We start from the raw sequence: 19,488 nt of genomic DNA on the forward strand, positions 1-19,488 counted from the left end.
AGGAGAAGCCCATTTTTCTACAATTTAAAGTCATTATAAGCATTAAATTAAAGCTAAGTACTTGTAATCAAGTATGTTATAATGCAGTTAGGGAATTAGATTTCAGGTGTTTATTTTTAACACAAATCCATTAATTCTGACACCTAAGGCAAATGCCAGTCAATGTGAACGGAGAAACTTTGATTAGTGGTATATGTTTTCAGATTTCTGGAACATTCATAGACTCCTCAATGTCTTATGTACTGAACATTTTTAAACCATTGTTTTCTCTAGAAACTAATGAAACTCAACAGAAACTCATTTTTCAATACTAAAACATAGTCATAAGTAAAATATTAATCTTATATTAATTAAGATGTTAACATATGTGAAATTTAATACTTCCTTTAAGGTATGAACATTTATTCAATTCATAATTTCAATGAAAGGAAATGTCTAAGAGAAACTGTTTTAATTCTTCAACCACAAGGACTACATAGAGCAGTTTCAGCACCAGGGATAGTAATCTTCCTGGATAGCAGCGAATGCTCTAATACTGATGAGTAAATCCTGTGTGTCTAACTTCAAATTAATTGTTAGGTTTATATGAATGAGTATAACAGAGTTAGGAGCATAGGCACAAAGGAAACATTCAAATTTGTTGTTGCTGTCCTTGCTATTATTCTTGTTATATGTGAGGCTGATATGATAAAAGATACTGATTTAGGTCAAATACACATATTACACGTGGAAAATTAATAACTGTAATTAAATGTTTCTTGTTTTATACACATTAATTTTAAATACAGCCCAACAATGGACCACTATTTCTCAATACAAGAAAGTGAAACATAAAAATCATGAAATTCTTCAATCAAACTTAAGTAATGGTTATTGCAAACATAAAACATAAAACACAACACATTTTTAAAGAAATATTATCTTTCCAAACATAGCCATATGATTTCTCTGTATTAGAATTTTTCACAGCAATTTTAACTAGTATATATTTTCTACATGTTTTAAATAATAAAACAATTTGAACTGTTGACCAAATATGATATATTTAAACTATCGTGTGTATTTTAAAGTGAGGGTGAAAAAAGACATCAAAGCCTCTAGGAAGTTAAACTGAAAATTAACTTACAGAATTAATTAATTAGGAAGTTCAACTATAATTAACTTACACAAGTTACCAAAAAGTGTTAATGCCCACCCCAAGAATGACTATAGACCTATTAGTTAGAATTTCCATATACCTCAATTTTTAACACGTAACTGTTTTGAAAAATTTGGCCAATTTGAAAAAAGCCATTAATATGTAAATAAATATATCTACATTAATACATATTCTTTATTCTTTATTAGATACTAGATAATCTGGGTTCTGCACAATTTTGTATCTGGCCATTTATTTGTTTTATATGTCAATAACAAAAATACAATTTTTTGAAGCCACCAATACCAATATATTTTGAATGAGTGGGGCCATCTCTATGCTGACATACCATGGTTACCACACCAATTTATAGTTAACAGCTATCTGAATGTGATGCTGGACCTAGGAAACGAGTACTTGTAAACCCAATCACCAGGAATGCATGGTTGAGTGGCCAAAATTCAGGCAACATACAGGTGGATAAACCAATGATCCATTAACCTAACGGCATAATGGTTCCCAGGAACCAAGGGGAACAAAATTGGTTGGAGAAGAAATACACGATACAGAAAACAACAACTTGCTGCTGAGGCCAGGTTCCTTATTGGCATTGGAGGTAGCCAGTCCTGAGTGAGCCTGGTCTGAGGTTCCCTGGTAATCACTACACATGTCTAGCTAGTGGCATTCCTTGGTCAGTTTTGAATGTGGAGATAGAAAGCAAACTAACAGTTACCTAATGATAGTAATTCTCTCCCATCTACAGGAGGGTTTTGCCTAGCATTCACATGCATGTTGCTACAGTACAATTGATTCATTAATTAACTTTAGCCAATTACTTAGTAAACTCAGGTCAACGAGAGAGGAGGCAATGCTTTCGTTCCCAGATGAAACCATACATAGTGAGGATCGAATAATTAGTGCATACATTACCAATTGAGTTTTTTTACTTTCAAAATATTTTGTGGTATCATGAAAACATGGTGTAAACCCCAAGGGAAATTTCTCTAGACATCTGATGAAGTTTTATCTTGCTGTCCAATTAGAAAATGGATGACTGGAAAGATTCTTCTAAAAACGGGCTAAGATATTTATTGCCAGAATTTTCTTGAGGAGAAACTGTTGGTTTAGCTCCACCTACATTTCCTTGCCTCAGCCATGTAATCCTGAGCACCTGCTCCTCAGGAGTCAATGCTCTCCTTCAAAGGATCCTTATACATACACCGGAGCTGACACACAAAACTGTTTTGCTGCTTTTTGAGGATCTCAAATTTGGCCTCTTGTTTACATTATCCTTCTTTTTGTTCATCACATTTCCAGATTCCTGACTGTTTATCAAACTTTATATTGCCTTCCTATTCCATTCTTGAGGATCCATGGTCACTGCAACTGTCTTTTCAGGTTTGCCCCAACTGTGGCTTGTGTGAGCAGTTTTGATTCTTGCCATTTGATTCCTGAGCACTATCTCTGGACATGGAACCTGCCTAGCTCCTTTTAACATCCCCCACAACTTGTCATGCACTTTATCCAAACCAGTTCCCTGCTCTGAGTCTACAGCCATGACTCACTACTGCCTGTACTTCCAGATTACTGGAATTACTGCTCCATTCCAGATTGCTGCCAGAATTAATGCTATTGCTTTCTCTGTAATACTTTGTACTTTTCAAAGGATAATTTACCTCGCTTCTGCTTACAACCCCTTTCTATAATGAGAGCTATTCACTCCCATTTCATTGGTAAGAAAATCAAGACTCAAAGAGCCAAATAATTTACTTAACACCACAGTGTGATTTAATACTGCGAATGCTAGATTTGAGGACCTTATTATTCCCCCAAAATCATGTTTTAGGAAATTTAGCAGTCCTTTAGAGGAATGATTTTATTCTGACTTTAAAACTTTTTGTTTTTCTTCCTTTAATATGTTATATTGCCTTGTAATGTAAGTAATCTGTATCAAACTATTGAATGTATTGAATTGTTAGAATTTTTACCTTTTAAGTTCTTTCCTCCTTTCTTTCCTTGAGATATTTATCAAGTACTTACCATGTATCAATCAATGAGCATAGTATATTGCTGCAGAGTTTGTTTATAAGCTATAGTCCCTGCCTTCAAGTAGTGCTAATGTAGTCAGGAAAAAATCGTATAACAAAGTACTACAAGACTATATTTTTTTCATAAAAATAAATACCGTATAAAAGTATCATTTTCTGAAATCATATTATTTATATACATTTTACTAGTTTGTTGTCTGTGACCTCAATTAGAATATAAGCTACATGAGGACAGGGGCTTTGTTTCATTTACCGCTATATTTCCTGTACCTTGAAACTACACATGGTTTGCAAAATACATTCAATAGATACTGTAGTAAGGAATACAATGTTAGCTCTCCTTTAGGCTTTTATAAAATTCTATTAAGTTTCTAGTGAATGAAGACTATTAGATCCCACATGAGTGGCTCTCATTGCATAATCGGTTAGTACGTGGTACTTATAAGATGCTACATGAATTCAATGTATTTCACCTAAAGTTTTTGTTCTCTTTAGTTGAACTCCTTTTCAAGTTTTTCTAACCTTATTAAAAAGGCCATATACGTTATATTATTTAACAGACACACAATCTTTTAAACATAGAATTCATGTATTTAACAAACTTGTATTGTTAGAAATACATAATGTCTCTTTAAAGTTATCCCATTTCATGTTTTCCTCACTGGATAGTCATTAGTATGTTTTCTGATGACTCTAAAATGAATGCTACAGAATTGTTACTGTAAAAAATTATTAATTTACTAGTTTATTTAGTAAATTTGTATTTCATTTTAGGTTAAGACTTATGGCCACAAAGTGCAAAGGGCTGATGTATCAATTGTATTGACTATTTGTTGTTTATATCAACTACTTTCTGTTTGTAGTGGCTGCGTTCTAAGTTCCATTGCATCTCTGCTCTTAAATCTGTTCTGTGTTATATGTGATTATATTTCCTTTGGCATTTTTCTTAAACGTCAAACAGATTACATTTCCCAATTTTAGAGTGCTGAAACTATGTCTTTATAGTTATCTTTCAAAATAGTTAACAATAATATCAACGGGTGTAAAGTTAATATGTTTTATAGTGATCCAATATGAGATGTTTTCAGTTTAGGCATTAGTAGAGGTTTTTTTTTTTCTTTTTTTTTTTTAAGAAAAAATTAATCATATGACATTTCTAGTGAATGAAGGCTACTTGCTAGATACTACTTAAAGACATTATGACTTTTATAAATATTCTGGGTAGGACGATTCCAAAGAGGTAACAGATAGGAAAAGAAAGTAGAGGTACAAAAACCTGTTGTTCACTCACATTTAAAAAACTGGAAGCGATATGGATAATCTTAGCCATAGCTAAGAAGTGCATACCATATGAATGCTTCCACAGTGTTGTGGGTCAATGTCAACACACACACCTAAGAAATAATTTCAAAAAGTTAATGTCATGAAATGCCACTGTCTCTTTAAAGAAGGAAATCAGGGAAAACCCTCTGTCTTGGCATAAACTTAAAGTACTGAGCTTGTTTACAAAGAAAGCAGTAACAAAAGATTTTTAATGAAAAGGAAAAGGAAATAGATATTGAAAAGTCTGGTTTAAACCACCAGATATATTTTGGTAGACTGTTTACTCTATTGGCTAGTAAATTATAAGGAAGTATTTTGTTATTATTATGTCTTTGTTCTTTTGGCTTTTTATTTTTATAAAGTTGCAGAGAACAAGACTTAGTTTCTAATATGCCTTCTTTCCCTATGACTAGCAAAAAGCAAAGAAAAGTTATGTTGCCAATTTTACTTAATGTAATTAAAGGGATAAAACATTTAAGTTTAAGATAGGGATGGAAATCATTAAGGCTATAGTAAGATAAACAAATGTTGAATATATATTAGGCTATTCATTAAACAAACAAAACACTAAAGAAGACACTGATGTCCCATTTGCTCTTTGAAGAAGGGAAAGCCAAGTTAATGAATGAAGAGAAAATATGTGGAGATTAGTGTATTTAATTATGTAATGTGAAAACTCACAAAAACTGTACTAAGCCCTCTTTTTGCGCTAATCTATAATCACCTGTTGAGCACTTATTACAGGCACTGTCTAAATGCTTTATATGTGTTATCTCTGTAAATCCTCCAAGCAATACATATGAGGTAGTTACAATAGTACCCCCTTATTCCATGGTTTTGCTTTCCATGGTTTAAGTTACTCACGGTAAACCGTGGTCCGAAAATAGTAAATGGGAAACTCCAGAAATAACAATTAATAAGTTTTGCATATCATGCTTTTCTCAGTAGCATGATGAAATATTGCACCATCCCACTCCATCCTGCCTGAGTCGTGAATCATCCCTTTGTCCAGTGTATCCTCATTGTACCTGCAACCTGCCCCTTAGTCACTTAGTAGTCATCTTGGCAATCAGATTGACTGTCACAATATCACAGTGCCGTGTTCAAGGAACCCTTATTTTACTTACTGACCTCAACATGCAAGAGTAGTGATGTTGGCAATTTGGGTATGCCAAAGAGAAGTTAAAGTGCTTCCTTTAAGTGAAGTGGTGAAAGTTCTTAATAAGAAAAGAAAAAAATTGTATGCTGAATTTGCTAAGATCTATTGTAAGCATGAATTTTCTAAATGTGAAATTGTGAAGTTAAAAGAATTTCTTGCTAGTTTTGTTGTTGCACCTCAAACTGCAAAAGTCATGGTCACATTGGTGATAAGTGTTAGTTAAGATGGAGAAGGCATTACATTTGTGGGTGGAAGACATGAACAGAAACATGTTCCAATTGATGACAATGTGTTCCATCAGAGAACACTGAGCCTGTCTGAAGACTTCAGCAAGGGATCCTCTAAAAGGAGTAACACTTAGTCATTTACAGCAAGTAAAAGATGTGTCCACATACTCAGGAATAGGTTTGTACTGAAAAATATAAAAATTATTGAAGAGGCTGCATCTGCTGATGATGAAGCTACTGCCACATTTCTGGCAGAGTTGATGAAGTTGATTAAGGAGAAAGGATACCATTCAAAGCAAGTCTTCAATTATGATGAAACCAGGCTCATCTGGAAGGAGATGCCTAATAGAACCCACATTCATAAAAGTGTAAAGGAGGCACAAGGGCATAAAACACAGAAGGACAGATTAACTCTGGTGCTATGTGGCAACGCTGCAGGGCATACGATAAAGCCAGGCATAGTGTACAGAGAGAACCCCTGTGCTCTCACAAACAAAACCAAAAATTATCTGCCTGTGTTTGATATAGGGTTCAGTACTATCTGCAGTTTCAGGCATCGACTGGGGGTCTTGGAACGTCTTTTCCTCAGATAAGGGAAGACTACCGCATATTTTACAGGTTCAGAAATAGGCTCATAGGTAATTTTTCTGGATTTGAACCCAATCTACCTAAATTCAAAACCCATTCTTTTAGCCACTACACCATAATTTGAAGGATTGTTTGGGATTAGAATGGGGATTGGATGGCAAAAAACAAAACAAAACAGAACAGTGAAATGTTTGGGAGAAATGTTTTATTTTATAATGGAATCATGTGAGCTCTCTTGTGCTTATGAAAGAAAACACTGTGGTGTGAATTATGAGGGCAGGGCAAACCAGGTGCCCACTATGCTTACTATGCTTCACTGAATGCAAATAGCCTGAAACACGCTATGTTATGTGTTCTTGCCACAGCAAAAGAAATCTGCCTGAGCTTGTTTTAATATAAACAGAGACACTAGTGATGAAGCTGTGGCTAACATATCACATTTCATTTACTTCTCACAATTTTAGATCAGTGAGACAGAAGTGAAGTTTTATATACACATTTGTGTATATTTAACAGAATCCTAAATACTAAATATGATTAAGCATCTTAATTCTTTAAGATTCACTTTTACATTAACAACAAAGGGGTTATATACAATGTATATTCCAGAATATTTAAGTTTAGACTCTCAGATAAAAAGGAAAGGTCAGATACTATGTTCTTTCTTTTTACCTCTCTTTTCTGATCCTGACCCTTCTGTCTGTTAAGTGAAAAGAGACACATTATAGTTCTGGGAAATCAAAGTATAAGCCTCCAGTTGTCTCCATGACAATGGAGCTGCTAATTGGTCAATGAAGTGGCTGTTTCAAGCCATTCTTCCACCAGTTAATCCGTGGCTGCTAGCAGCAGAGAAAGGCTCTAATCCAAAACTTTATGCACCACTACTAGGCTCAGATTGTTCTATGAAGTTTCTCAGTTGAGCTAGAGTTTGGTAAAGATGCTATCACCTATTTTGAAGAGGTTCTAATAATGAGATACCTATTCCAAAGGATCCTCAGATATTTCCTCACAGCATTTCTTCTCTCCCCTTACCCAGGGTGTGTGATTTTTTATTATAAATATATAGATATGTAATCATAACCTTTTTCAACAAGGACTAGATTACACATTTTTTTTTCCAGAAAAACATAAGGAACGATATATTAATGTAAGAATGAAATTGAATTTTGGTTACTTTTAATGAATATAATTAAAATAATTTGTTTATTCCAAGTGATTTTTCTCCAGGATTAAAATGATTTCCAGGAAACAGAAAGGCTAATGGCATTTTCTGAACCTTTCTTGGCATAGACAGAGATATAAGACCAGATTGGCTCCAGATATCATTTTTTGGTGGGGCGCTTTCAAATATACATACAAAAACATGATGATGTTCATTTTAAACGACCTGTCCTGGTCTCATTAGTATCTTTCGTCTGGTCAATTTGGTAGAAATTAGTAATGGTTTTGGTCTGGGTCCCAGTGTAGGTAGTGTGGGATAGGAGTAGAGCTGTGGCTTCGGCCAGTCACAACTAGGATCAAATCCTAATTGTGTCCCTTCCTTAAGTGTGACTTCACACAACTGACAGAACTTCTCTTTAGACTAATGTCCTAGTATGGGGCTAACAAACAACTTACTTGAAGGACTATAGTAAGGGTTTAGAAATAACACATGTAAAAGTGTGTGGCAGATAAGAGATAATCAGTGTGTGACAGCTACAATTTTAAACAATTAAGCAGCCAGTAAAAATTAAATCAACTCCTTTCTTTAACATACTTTTCTTTCTCCAGACTATGTATACCAACCGCAATGGCAACTGCGGTAAAACAGATATCTGCGCAAAACTAAAAGAGATTTACTGCACAATGTTTGTTAGCGTGAAAACATTTTATATATAGTTTTTCTTTCTTTTTGAAGTCCACTGAAGGAGTTGTGTAGGTGACTACATATATTAACATGAATTTCTTACTGTTGGCAAAGGAGGCAGAGAAGAGGAAAATTATTAATTTAAGTGAAAATTTGTCAACCTATGCTATCTGAAAGAAAAATAATTTTTTTTAAAAGTGGAATTGGGTACAGTGTTTTAGATAATTTTCTTTTTTTTTTTTTTTTTTCTTTTTTTGAGATGGAGTCCCGCTCTGTTGCCCAGGCTGGAGTGCAGTGGCGCGATCTCGGCTCACTGCAAGTTCTGCCTCCCGGGTTCGCTCCATTCTCCTGCCTCAGCCTCCTGAGTAGCCGGGACTACAGGTGCCCGCCACCACGCCCAGCTAAGTTTTTTTTTTTTTGTATTTTTTAGTACAGACGGGGTTTCACCTTGCTAGCCAGGATGGTCTCGATCTCCTGACCTCGTGATCCGCCTGCCTCGGCCTCCAAAAGTGCTGGGATTACAGGCGTGAGCCACCACGCCCGGCCTTAGATCACTTTCATCTGGGTGGGAACATGAATGTATTCATGAAAACGGCACTTTCACTAGCAAGAATTTCAGTAGGGGAGATGAGAAGTATAGCGCAGTAGACAGAAGCAAGAAAATGAGTAAGGCACCAAAGGAGGAAAGCACAGTATATTAATTGGGGATAGAGAGAAATTCATGTTGGCTGAACCCTGTTTTCCCATCTGGGGACTTCGGAATTATTGACAGTGATCCATGAATACTTACATACATCAGGTATTGTTTGTGGACAGAATAAAAGTTAAACACATGCAGGTGAATTCGTTTCCTAGGGCTGCAGTAACAAAGTACTGCAAACTATAGGCCTTAAAACAACAGAAATTTATTCTCTCAGAGTTCTGGAAGCCCAGAAGTCAGAAAGCAAGGCATCAGCTGGGTCACGCTGTCTCTGGAGGCTCTAGAGAAGAATCCTGCCTTGCCTTTTCCTCGCTTCTGGTGGTTCCCAGCAATCCTCTGCTTTCCTCAGCTTGCAGCTGCTTAACTTCAATCTCTGCCTCTGTCTTTACATAACCTTCTTCCTTGTCTGTCTTTACATCATCTTCCCTCTGTGTGCATTTTGGTCTGTGTGTCTCCTCTCTTCTTATGAGGACATGGACGTATTTGGTGAAGGGCCCACGTCACTCTATTATCTCGTCTTAAGGTCACATTCACAGGTACTTGAGGTTAGAACTTGGATGTATCTTTTTGGTGGACACAATTCAACCCAAAATGGTGTGTATATGTATTTCAAATATATGTAGATGTGTGATTTTAAGTAAAAATTATTTAAATAGCATTATCAACCTGAAAGTAGCGGTTCATCACTATAAATTTTCTCAATTAATGGATATTAAAGGAATACATTTGTCAGGTAGGAGTCTAACAATCTATAATTTTTTTTTTAACGATAAAAAGAGTTGTATACACTGAGAAGGGTTGGGATCTGTGGTGTACGGTTCCTGTGGAAGAGAATGAGATAAAACTAGAAAATAAGCTAAAGTATGCAGGGTGTTTGGTACCGAAAGGACTTAATTTCTTAGGCAAAGAGAATTACTGGTGATGGTGATGTTTTCACAGATGCAGTGCATGTATGTAGAAGCTATTGTGATGAATAAAGTAAAATTCTGGACCACTCATCTGTCCATCAAGGTGGAACGTTAGGAAGACTACCCATGTAAGGATGAACTGGAGAAGAGTGAGTGTGGAAACAAGGAGACCAGGTATGAAGTGACTAGAGTCTAAATCAGGATGACTGCGGTGAGAATGAAAAAAATGGGATGAATTCTAGAGCCACTCCCAGGAAGAATGGGCAGAGGTATGACAATTTAATGGTGAATAAGTTTGTGTGGATGGTGCATTTGTATGCATATTTATGTGATATTTACCGGTACATGTTTGCATTAGGGTGTTTGTATGATATCTAGTTCATTTAAGATTCCAGAATACGTATTATTTTAGCACCCTTTGACATTTTTTAAATACTTGCTGATTAATTTTCCATGTCTCAACACAATTTTTTTCTAAAGGAAATACCCAGAATCACTCATTTCAATTAGTTTAGTTTTTGGCATACAAATATTTATTGGTTGGTAAGCATCAACATTTTAACTATTCCCAAATTGGGTCAACTTAGGATACAAATATAGAATTTCTATTTTGTGCTTGTGTTCCCTCTTTAAGAGGAAAATTAGTGGAGCAAAAAAGATAAAAGAAGTAGTGGTAGTTGGAAGAAACTGACATTTAAGTTTGATGAAGAAATTCTAAATAGATACCTAGAGAGGCTAAATGACTTCAAGTCCCCAAGGTAGGGCAAATTGCATCCACCGATCCTAAAAGAATCTGAAAACTAGATCACTGAACAACTCTCAATGGTCTTTGAGGAGTCATAGAGAACTAGGAGTGCCAGAGGATTGAAGTGCTAAAGGCAGGGGGAGGTTAATTCTCGAAAATCCATAGCAAGTAGCTTAATATTGCCAAAACCAGTAAAAATACTTCACATCGATATACTTTCATTTAATTTTGCTCAGATACAGAAACAGAGAGTATCCAGACTGCAGCTAGACAGTTGTCAAGGTCCTTTATGGTATCCTTTGGAAAAGCCAGAGGAATACGTGTGCTAGTTATTAGAACACTATGGTAGCTAATTTATTATTGAAGGCTTATACTAAACAGGTGCTTATAAACAACTTAAATCAGTTTTTAAACTTTTTGACTACAACTTGCAGTAAGAAATACATATTACGTAATTACCTAGTAAGCCTACATATGTATTTTTATGTATATGTGCGTATAATTAAAACAGATTTTATAAAACGATACTTATCCTTACAAAATATATTTTGAAATTTTTCATTCTGTGTGTTTCTATTCATTTCATTAAAAAACCCCTGCTGGTTGCAACCCACTAAATCAATTTCATGACTCCCTAATGGGTTGGGACCCACAGTTTGAAGAATGTGAATTGATTCAAGCAGAGTGATACTGGTGACTACTGAGCTGTTTCCATCCTGTTCAATCAAACATTTGAATGGAGGTATAGAAGGAATGTTCCCAAATTTGCACATAGGCTAATAAGACAATAAATGATTTGCATGATATAATCAGGATTAAGAAATTCCTAGCAGATGAAATTTAAATGGAAAATTACATAGAAAATTTGAATAAAATATTTTTTTTTGTTGTTTTGAGACAGTCTCGCTCTCTTGCCCAGACTGGAGTGCAGTGGGGTGATCTCTGCTCACTGCAACCTCTGCCTCACGTGTTCAAGTGATCCTCCTGCCTTAGCCTCTTGAGTAGCTGGAATTACAGGTGGTCACCACCATGCCTGGCTGGTTTTTGTATTTTTAGTAGAGACGGGGTTTCCCCATGTTGGCCAGGCTGATCTTGAACGACTGACCTCAAGTGATTCACCTGCCTTGGCCTCCCAAAGTGTTGGGATTACAAGTGTGGACCACCATGCCTGGCCTTCAAATAAAATTTAAATTTAAATTGATATGTACAATTTTGTACTTTATATCTCAAAACCTACATGTAAAGCTACAAATTGTAGATATGCTGCTGCTAAAAAAAATTAACAACAAAAGAAAAAGTCTGTTTTTCAGGTTGATAATTATTTCATGCAGCTATCGTGGTTAATAAAGTAAAACTCTTGGCCGGGCGCGGTGGCTCACGCCTGTAATCCCAGCACTTTGGGAGGCCGAGGCGGGCGGATCACAAGGTCAGGAGATCGAGACCATGGTGAAACCCCGTCTCTACTAAAAATAGAAAAAATTAGCCGGGCACAGTGGCGGGCGCCTGTAGTCCCAGCTACTCGGGAGGCTGAGGCAGGAGAATGGCGTGAACCCGGGAGGCGGAGCTTGCAGTGAGCCGAGATTGCGCCACTGCACTCCAGCCTGGGCGACAGAGCAAGACTCCGTCTCAAAAACAAACAAACAAACAAACAAATAAAGTAAAACTCTTTCTTAATCCTAATTAATCCTTGATGGTCTAATCTGTCCATTAAGATGGAGCTTTACGAAGATTACCCACGTAAGGATGGACTGGAGAAGAGTGAGTGTGGAAAAGAGGAGACAGAGGTATGAACTGGCTAGGATCTGAATCAGGGTGGCTGCAGTGAGGATGAAAAAAATGGGATGAATGCTAGACCTATTGCCAGGAAGAATGGGCAGATCTATAACTAATTTACTGGTGATAATAATTTCAATATGAGAGGAGAATGGAACCAACATCATTTGAGAACCCACCACGTGCCAAATGTGAATCATTACATTACATGAATCATCAGTGTCATGTTAAGAAAAAAATCCAAAACCAAAGCAAACCAAACAGATCTAATTTGATTTGGGGCAACATTAACAGGAGCTATATTGCTAAAGGTTGAGGGTGGGGTAAGAATTTCCCTCTGTTTTATACAGGTCCAAATCCACACCGAATTTGGAATATTCTGTTCAGATAAAGTTTAGAGAAAAGCAAGAAATCTGTTACTTAAAGAACAGGTGAAGGAAGTGGGAATATTTAGTGTGGAGAACTGCTGTTTCCATCCATTCATTTTTGAACACATTTATTCAATGTAAATTACAAGTCAGGCAAGGTAGATGAAAAAAAAAAACGAAAATAATGACACAAAATAACTGTGGGTCTTTTCCAACAGTCAATGAAGGGAAACACTATTGATTGACACTTGCTACACTACCTTAAGTACCTTAAATGTATTAGCTCCTTTAATCCTATGAAGTAGTATTATCATCCTTATTTTGGGTTGAGTAAACTGAAGCTTTGAAGCTAAAGTCATTTTCCCAACACCATACTGTAAATTTAAGTAAATATAAGTGGCTGGTGGAACTAGAATCCAAATCCAGGTTCCATTGAATCTAGGGCATGACTTCTCTACCTCTCTGCAATATTGCTTCTTGAAACTCAGATTCACAGGTTTCTTATCTTTGAATGGTTGTCCCTGGGAAGTAGGGGTATGCAAAAATGCATACAAAATTAATATTCACCACATAAAGTGTATTTTTAATCTGGAGATTTAAAAATATACAGATTAGGTATCTTCTATTATTATGTAGCTTTTAATTCAAAATATTGTTAATGTAAATGCAAAGTTATTTGTACACTTTCCAGGAAAAGGTTTTGTAGGCCAAAAGGAAACAGACCTGCTGACTTTTCTAAACTTTACATTTTTGGGATGGTATGGAAGACATATAACTGTGCCATTATGCAGACTTATATGTGGTTATAATTGTAATTGTCTGTGGTTATAATTGGTATTACATGTGTTTATAGGTTACACAATACACATGCCTGTATACTAAGGATACAAAGACACATTGACTATATGCTAGCTGCTCAGCTGAAATTATTTTACGGAATTCTCACTTTCCTATGGGACACGTATTATTATCCCTACTGAAGGAATGAGGAGATGAAACTCAAATAGCTTGAGTAGATTGCAAAGGTAGTAAGTTGTGAGTGTGACTCAAAGAATCATGCACTTTCCACAGTATCATAGCGCCTGGGAGGAGCTGATCGTCCACTGGAGAAAACTTTTTAATTGGTAAGCTCTTCTAAACATCTCTGAAATTGAATTAAGTATGCAAAAGAAGTGGAGTTTTCCTACTTAGAAATGGTGATATTATCTTTACCCACTCACTATCTTCACTAAAGAAAAATGAGCAGGAAAATATAACCAAGTGCACACACATACTGCTTAAGAAAAAACACAAGAAAAATTAAAATGGAAATGTTAAAAATGATGTTAAGCTATTCATTCAGAAAGGAAATAGGAAGTTCAGGTTGTCACTGTCTCTCAAAGTACTCATGCAAGAAATCTAAAAATAGCAAAAGGTAGAACCTGCTGCCATATAGATATATGCACAGTGGGTAAAAAAACTTAGTATGACAACCTTTCAATCTAGATTTATGTATTTTAAAAAGATATCATTTTAAATTTGCAAATGAAACAGTACTCTTAAAAGCAGATGATACTCACCTGGGACAGACAAAAATGTAGTAGAAGGATATAAATGTTACAGGATTTTTCAATTATATAGTATATCTCAAGTCATACTATTATGACTTGTATGTTTTGTAAATTTCCCATACAGTTTCAAGCATTCTAGCATTTTATAATTCAATTGCTATTTAATTTAAATGGACATGTTAGTTACCACTGCTTTCAGAAGTGTTTGCTTAACTACTTTAATAATCCAATCACTTTGGTGTAAGTTTAAACAAATAAACAGACATGCAACCAAGAATTCATCCTAAGCACTGGTTTTGAGGAACTTTTTTTATAACCTGTGGTACTTAGAATTTTACCATGTTCTCATATCCTGGGAGTTAGCTTGACTGGCAGGTCCAATTAAATATGAATAATAACAAAACTGATAATTGTGGATTTGTATATTGACCTTTTTCATTTGAGATGACAATTAAAACGATCTGAATATACCTCAAGATACCTAATATTTCTGGTGGCTTTCAATAATCTTTATTGAAAAGCGCAGACCTCATGAAATATTAAAATTATATCCTTCCTTTCAAGGAATAGTCATGCCTATTTAGTTTTAATTCAATACGAGCAGTATGATTACTGGGTACATTTTAATTTTTTAAAATGAAAGGTTTATTTCTTATCTCTTGTGTCTGTGCAGACATAGATACGTACTTTTCTCACAGATCAAGGCTGGCAGTGAGAATCACCCATGTTTTCAGATAATTTCGAAAGTCCTCTGAATTGTACGTGCCTATGAAAAAAGGAAACATCAATAATTGGCATCATACCTGAGGATCATCAGGGATTTTGAAAGTGTGGGATTTGTCGTTCCCACCAAACTACCCCAGTGTCACACACTGCAGCCTTTTTAGGCTGGGAGGTGAGTTCAAGAGCTGTTTGTTGTTCCGAGCTTGATCCAGAGAGGCTCACTGTTTGACAAGTTCTATTTTAAGTAGTGCCTGAGTGTGCAGGTGTCAGCCTCTTTCACGGCTGTAGAAGCACCATTACGCTCCATCTGTATTCTTCCCCCGACAATGCAGGATCGCCCCCCGCCCCCACCGCCCGCCTCCACCCCGTGCGTTTGTTTCTGCTTTGCCAGCCACTTTTTCTTCGGGAAATTCTAGGGAGGGCGGGCGGACAGGACTGCGAGAAAGGGCGAAGAGAGGCCGAAAGAGGTCGTCTGCCACTCCCCTACCTTACAAGGCACGTGGCACTCGCAGTAGCAGCAGCTGGATGCAACAACGGAGATGAGGAACCTCCTCCCAGCAAGAGGATATTGAGAGAAGGAGGAGGTGGCAGTGAAGGCAAGACACGCACACTGTGTCCTTCCCCACAGGGAAAATCCACCCTCAAGGGAAAAACCACAAGGAAGCCACTACCCGCCCCGCCTCTCCCAGCTTGCCCCAGTGTCTGGCAGCAGTCCCCATGCACCTGCTCACCTGTCTATCCGTTCAGGGTGGTTGGGGGAGGGACAAGGGGTGTCGGGGTGGGTGGGTGGGAAGAGAAGGAGGGCAGGGCAAAAGAGGGGGTGCACCGAGGGCTCCGCCCCCCCGGAGGCTGTGCGCAGGCGCAGTGGCCGCTACCGCAGGCAGGGGGCGGCAACATGGCGGAGTGAGCGGCGGCGTCGGGGCTTCACAACAACAGTGGCGCCCGTAGCAGCGGCGGCAGCAGCGTCAATTGCATCGGCCACAGCCTGAGCTTCAGCACCGGCCAGCGTCGTGGCCAGCTGCTCGCGTCCTAGGGCTTCTCGGAGCGGCGGCAGCATCTCCGCGGGGGGCGGGCCGGGCCGGACGGACCGGGAGAGGGAGAGAGCAGAGGCAGCGGCGGCGGCAGCGGCAGCGGCACACCTGCTGGGCGGGCACGGCCGCTTGCCCGGCAGCGGTTAGCGGTACCGCCACCGCCGAGAATAAGCTTGCGGATCCCCCGCCGCCTCCGCGGGGGAGAGCGCCGGAGCGGGCCGGGCTGAGACGCAGGCGGGGAGCGGGCCCGGCGCCGCGGCGCTGGTGGATGCTGGGGCTCCGAGGCGACGGCCGGGGGGCGGGGGCCGAGGCAGGTATAACGGTAACGGCGGCGGCAGCGCCGCTGCTCTTCCCTTCTCCTCAGGAGGGGGGCCAATGGCGAGCGAGAAGCCGGGCCCGGGCCCGGGGCTCGAGCCTCAGCCCATGGGGCTCATTGCCGTCGGGGCCGCTGGCGGAGGCGGCGGGGGCAGCGGCGGTGGCGGCACCGGGGGCAGCGGGATGGGGGAGCTAAGGGGGGCGTCCGGCTCCGGCTCGGTGATGCTCCCCGCGGGGATGATTAACCCTTCGGTGCCGATCCGCAACATCCGGATGAAATTCGCAGTGTTGATTGGACTCATACAGGTCGGAGAGGTCAGCAACAGGGACATCGTGGAGACGGTGCTCAACCTGGTAAGGAAAAAGCGTGCTCTCCATCTGCTTCCCCAGTCCCCACATCCACCGTCCCTAGCGCCTTTCGCCCCCACCCGCCACCCCCAGGGTCACACGCGCCGCGCGTCCCTGGGAGCACGGAGCGTTCAGCCGGTATTGCCCAGCGGGTGACCTGCCTGCGCGCTGCCGGAACCACGCCACCTCCCTCCTCTCCTCTTTCTGGTCCTCTCCTGCCACCTGAGCGCAGTGCCCAACTTAACACCGCTTCTTATCACTTTTTAGGACCACGAGTAAACCAGTCCCCGCGGTGAAGGTTTTGGGTCGACTTTAGAGTTTAGTTAGGAGGTGAGGAGGCCTCCTGTTCTCTGGGGTTCTTTTTCTCACACTCTTTATTGTCCGTGGTGTCGCTCTCGGAGGATGACAGCCTTGCCCCTGGAGCCTAAATTCCCCCGTGCTGCTGAGATGTGAGAAGCACATTAGCTTCCGACTTGAGCAGCTGGGGTGTGATGTTTTCGAGGGAGACAGAAAATGATGCAGTTTTGCATCTGTCTTTAAATATTCCAAGGCCATGATGGAGAGTGTTGTGTCTATCCATCCCCCTCCATCTCTGAAGCAGCCGTCCCTTCTTTGTAATGTTGCCCTGAATATACTGATTTCTTAGTCATTTTTTGTGCACACAAGGTGTGTGAGGACACCAGATCATATAGGTTCATTTCTGTGGTTACCTTCAGTAGCGTGGCATGTGGGTAAAGACTAAAGGAAAGGTTTGAAACGCAGCCCTAGGTTTTGGTTTCTTTCATGATAAGAAAGAGTTACTGCAGAAGTGTGTATGACTTAATGTTTTGCGCTATCTACAGAGAGGCTCAGAAGCGTTTAAGATGTCAGGGAAAGAAATGGAAAGAAATAAGGAGATGAGAATCATAAATCGAGGAAAATTAACAGTAGTTCGTATTTAGTGCTTTGTAAATGGAGTTTTTTTTTTTTTTTTTCCCCCTGCAGCCAAGCTTTTTAAACAGTTTTCTCTGCAATATCTAGTCATTGACATACTGAAAGGTTGGGCTTTGGGAGGCAAGACATAAATCGGGAGCAATCAGTTGAGTATTGTATTTGGTGTGGAGTCACAGGAACATAACAGTATGCTTACAGGGGTGCTTTGTACACCCATGCAGTCATTTTTCAGCTAAGCAATTATTTTTACTTTATTGGAAAACTGAGAGAAAGCCGCAGCTACACCACTGGTGTCCTGAGACATGCATTAGATAATGTCTACGGTTTATGAACCTCCTAAATGCACAGAAAAGTTGAAGCTGTTTTTTTCCTTTTGCTAGTGTGTCAGGTCAAAGGAGATTATCTGTCTTCGTTATATTCATTGTTGTTTAAAACAAAACACCTGTTTTTACTTCTGTGTGCCTTTCAAATAAATCATCATGAAAAGTCAGTGTAAGTTTGAGGGAATGTCACTAAGTTGATATAACCAAGTTCTTTTCAGGGCACTACTGGAAATACGGTTTTCTTGAGTTTTAATTTTAACTAGTTGCAAATAAGAGGTCAGTACTTGCCATTTCTTTTTAAAAGAAGATAAATGAAATCTCCAACTGTTAGTATGTTAGCAGGTAACTGTATTTCTGTGATTTAAAGGAACACATTTTTAGTTCCAGTTTTGATCTAACCAATATCATTTTTATGTTAGATTATATTAGGCTATTTTAGTAAGTATTCCTATGCTTACTTAATACATTTTAACCTGGTAAGAGGCAGTATAGCTTTCACAACCTGGAAACTGATTTGAATATATAACCAGTTTGGACTCTGCAGCAGTAGCAATGCATGCTGAATCAGTTCTTAACAGATGGGGTTTTTTAGATAGACGGTAGACTAAGAAAGGAAGTGAAATGTTTTTCTTGAGATGAAAAAGAAATTTAACTCTTCAGTAAAAATCTGGCATGAAGTTTCAGTATGCAGACATTATTTCAGAGAACTTTACCGTTAAGCTTAGAGTCACTAGAAATAAAGTAATACTGAGGTAGTGTATCCAAAATCTACTTAAGACTTTGTAACTGCAATGATATTTTAAATTTAAAGAGGTTTAAAATTTCTTTGTATGTATTTAAAGAATGCAATAGATTTTTCAATAGAAACTTTTGGGGAAAAGAATAAATGACAAAAGGAGCTGTTTATTGCTAAGTTGTTAATTATATTAATTACGGAATATAAATTAGTCATTTGAAGTGCAATATTTCTTGAACTGTAGATTTAGGGCTTTATTGTGCAGTACACTCATGAAAATGTCATATGAAAATTTAGGTGGATTCTCAAAAAATATGTGGAAGTCATGGGCGTTTAAAAAACGAATTATCAAACTTAATTCTATTTATGTAATAAGTAAACCAGTAAAATCCATATAGGACACTCAGTGATTCGTTAGAGTTTGGAAACCTTTAATATTAAATCTAAAATGAATTTTTAAAAATTTTCAGTTTTAATTTAACACTTTAAATAAAAATGTAAGGTAAAATAGTGAGATACCTATTACCGTGCCCTGAATGACAGAAAAAAAAGAACTAATGAAACTTAAAAAAAAAAAAAGAGGAGTTTCTACCTTAAACAATACCCTTGTCTCAGTCACCTTTGTCAGTATATTTTTCTTTGTTTTCCTGTATATTTTTTCTTCCTATGTGAGGATACTCATAAATACTTGGTTTCTAGGTGCTAT

The 19,488-nt window shown here is 38.4% G+C and overlaps 1 protein-coding gene and 1 long non-coding RNA gene across 12 annotated transcripts in view; one reads left to right on the top strand and one right to left on the bottom strand.

Annotated features, from left to right (window-relative positions):
* Positions 1-12,930: 12,930 nt before the first annotated feature.
* LOC108582849 lies at positions 12,931-15,795 on the bottom strand. Its single transcript, XR_001896728.2, has 2 exons — positions 15,584-15,795; positions 12,931-15,139 (listed from the first exon to the last, which is right to left on the bottom strand). It is a non-coding gene; the product is annotated as an uncharacterized LOC108582849 (long non-coding RNA).
* A 176-nt stretch (positions 15,796-15,971) lies between these two features.
* The window catches only part of NBEA (neurobeachin), a 739,922-nt gene continuing 736,405 nt past the window's right edge, over positions 15,972-19,488 (top strand). For 8 of the 11 annotated variants that reach the window (XM_031655705.1, XM_031655707.1, XM_031655708.1 and 5 more), the window contains exon 1: positions 15,972-16,796. In XM_031655705.1, coding sequence (XP_031511565.1) covers positions 16,503-16,796 — 294 coding nt within the window. In that variant the 5' untranslated portion in view covers positions 15,972-16,502. The remainder of the gene's footprint in view (positions 16,797-19,488) is intronic. The other 3 variants (XM_031655711.1, XM_031655713.1, XM_031655709.1) reach the window with 2 other exon arrangements.

This window comes from Papio anubis, chromosome 15 (genome assembly GCF_008728515.1).
Source record: "Papio anubis isolate 15944 chromosome 15, Panubis1.0, whole genome shotgun sequence".
Taxonomy (NCBI): domain Eukaryota; kingdom Metazoa; phylum Chordata; class Mammalia; order Primates; family Cercopithecidae; genus Papio; species Papio anubis.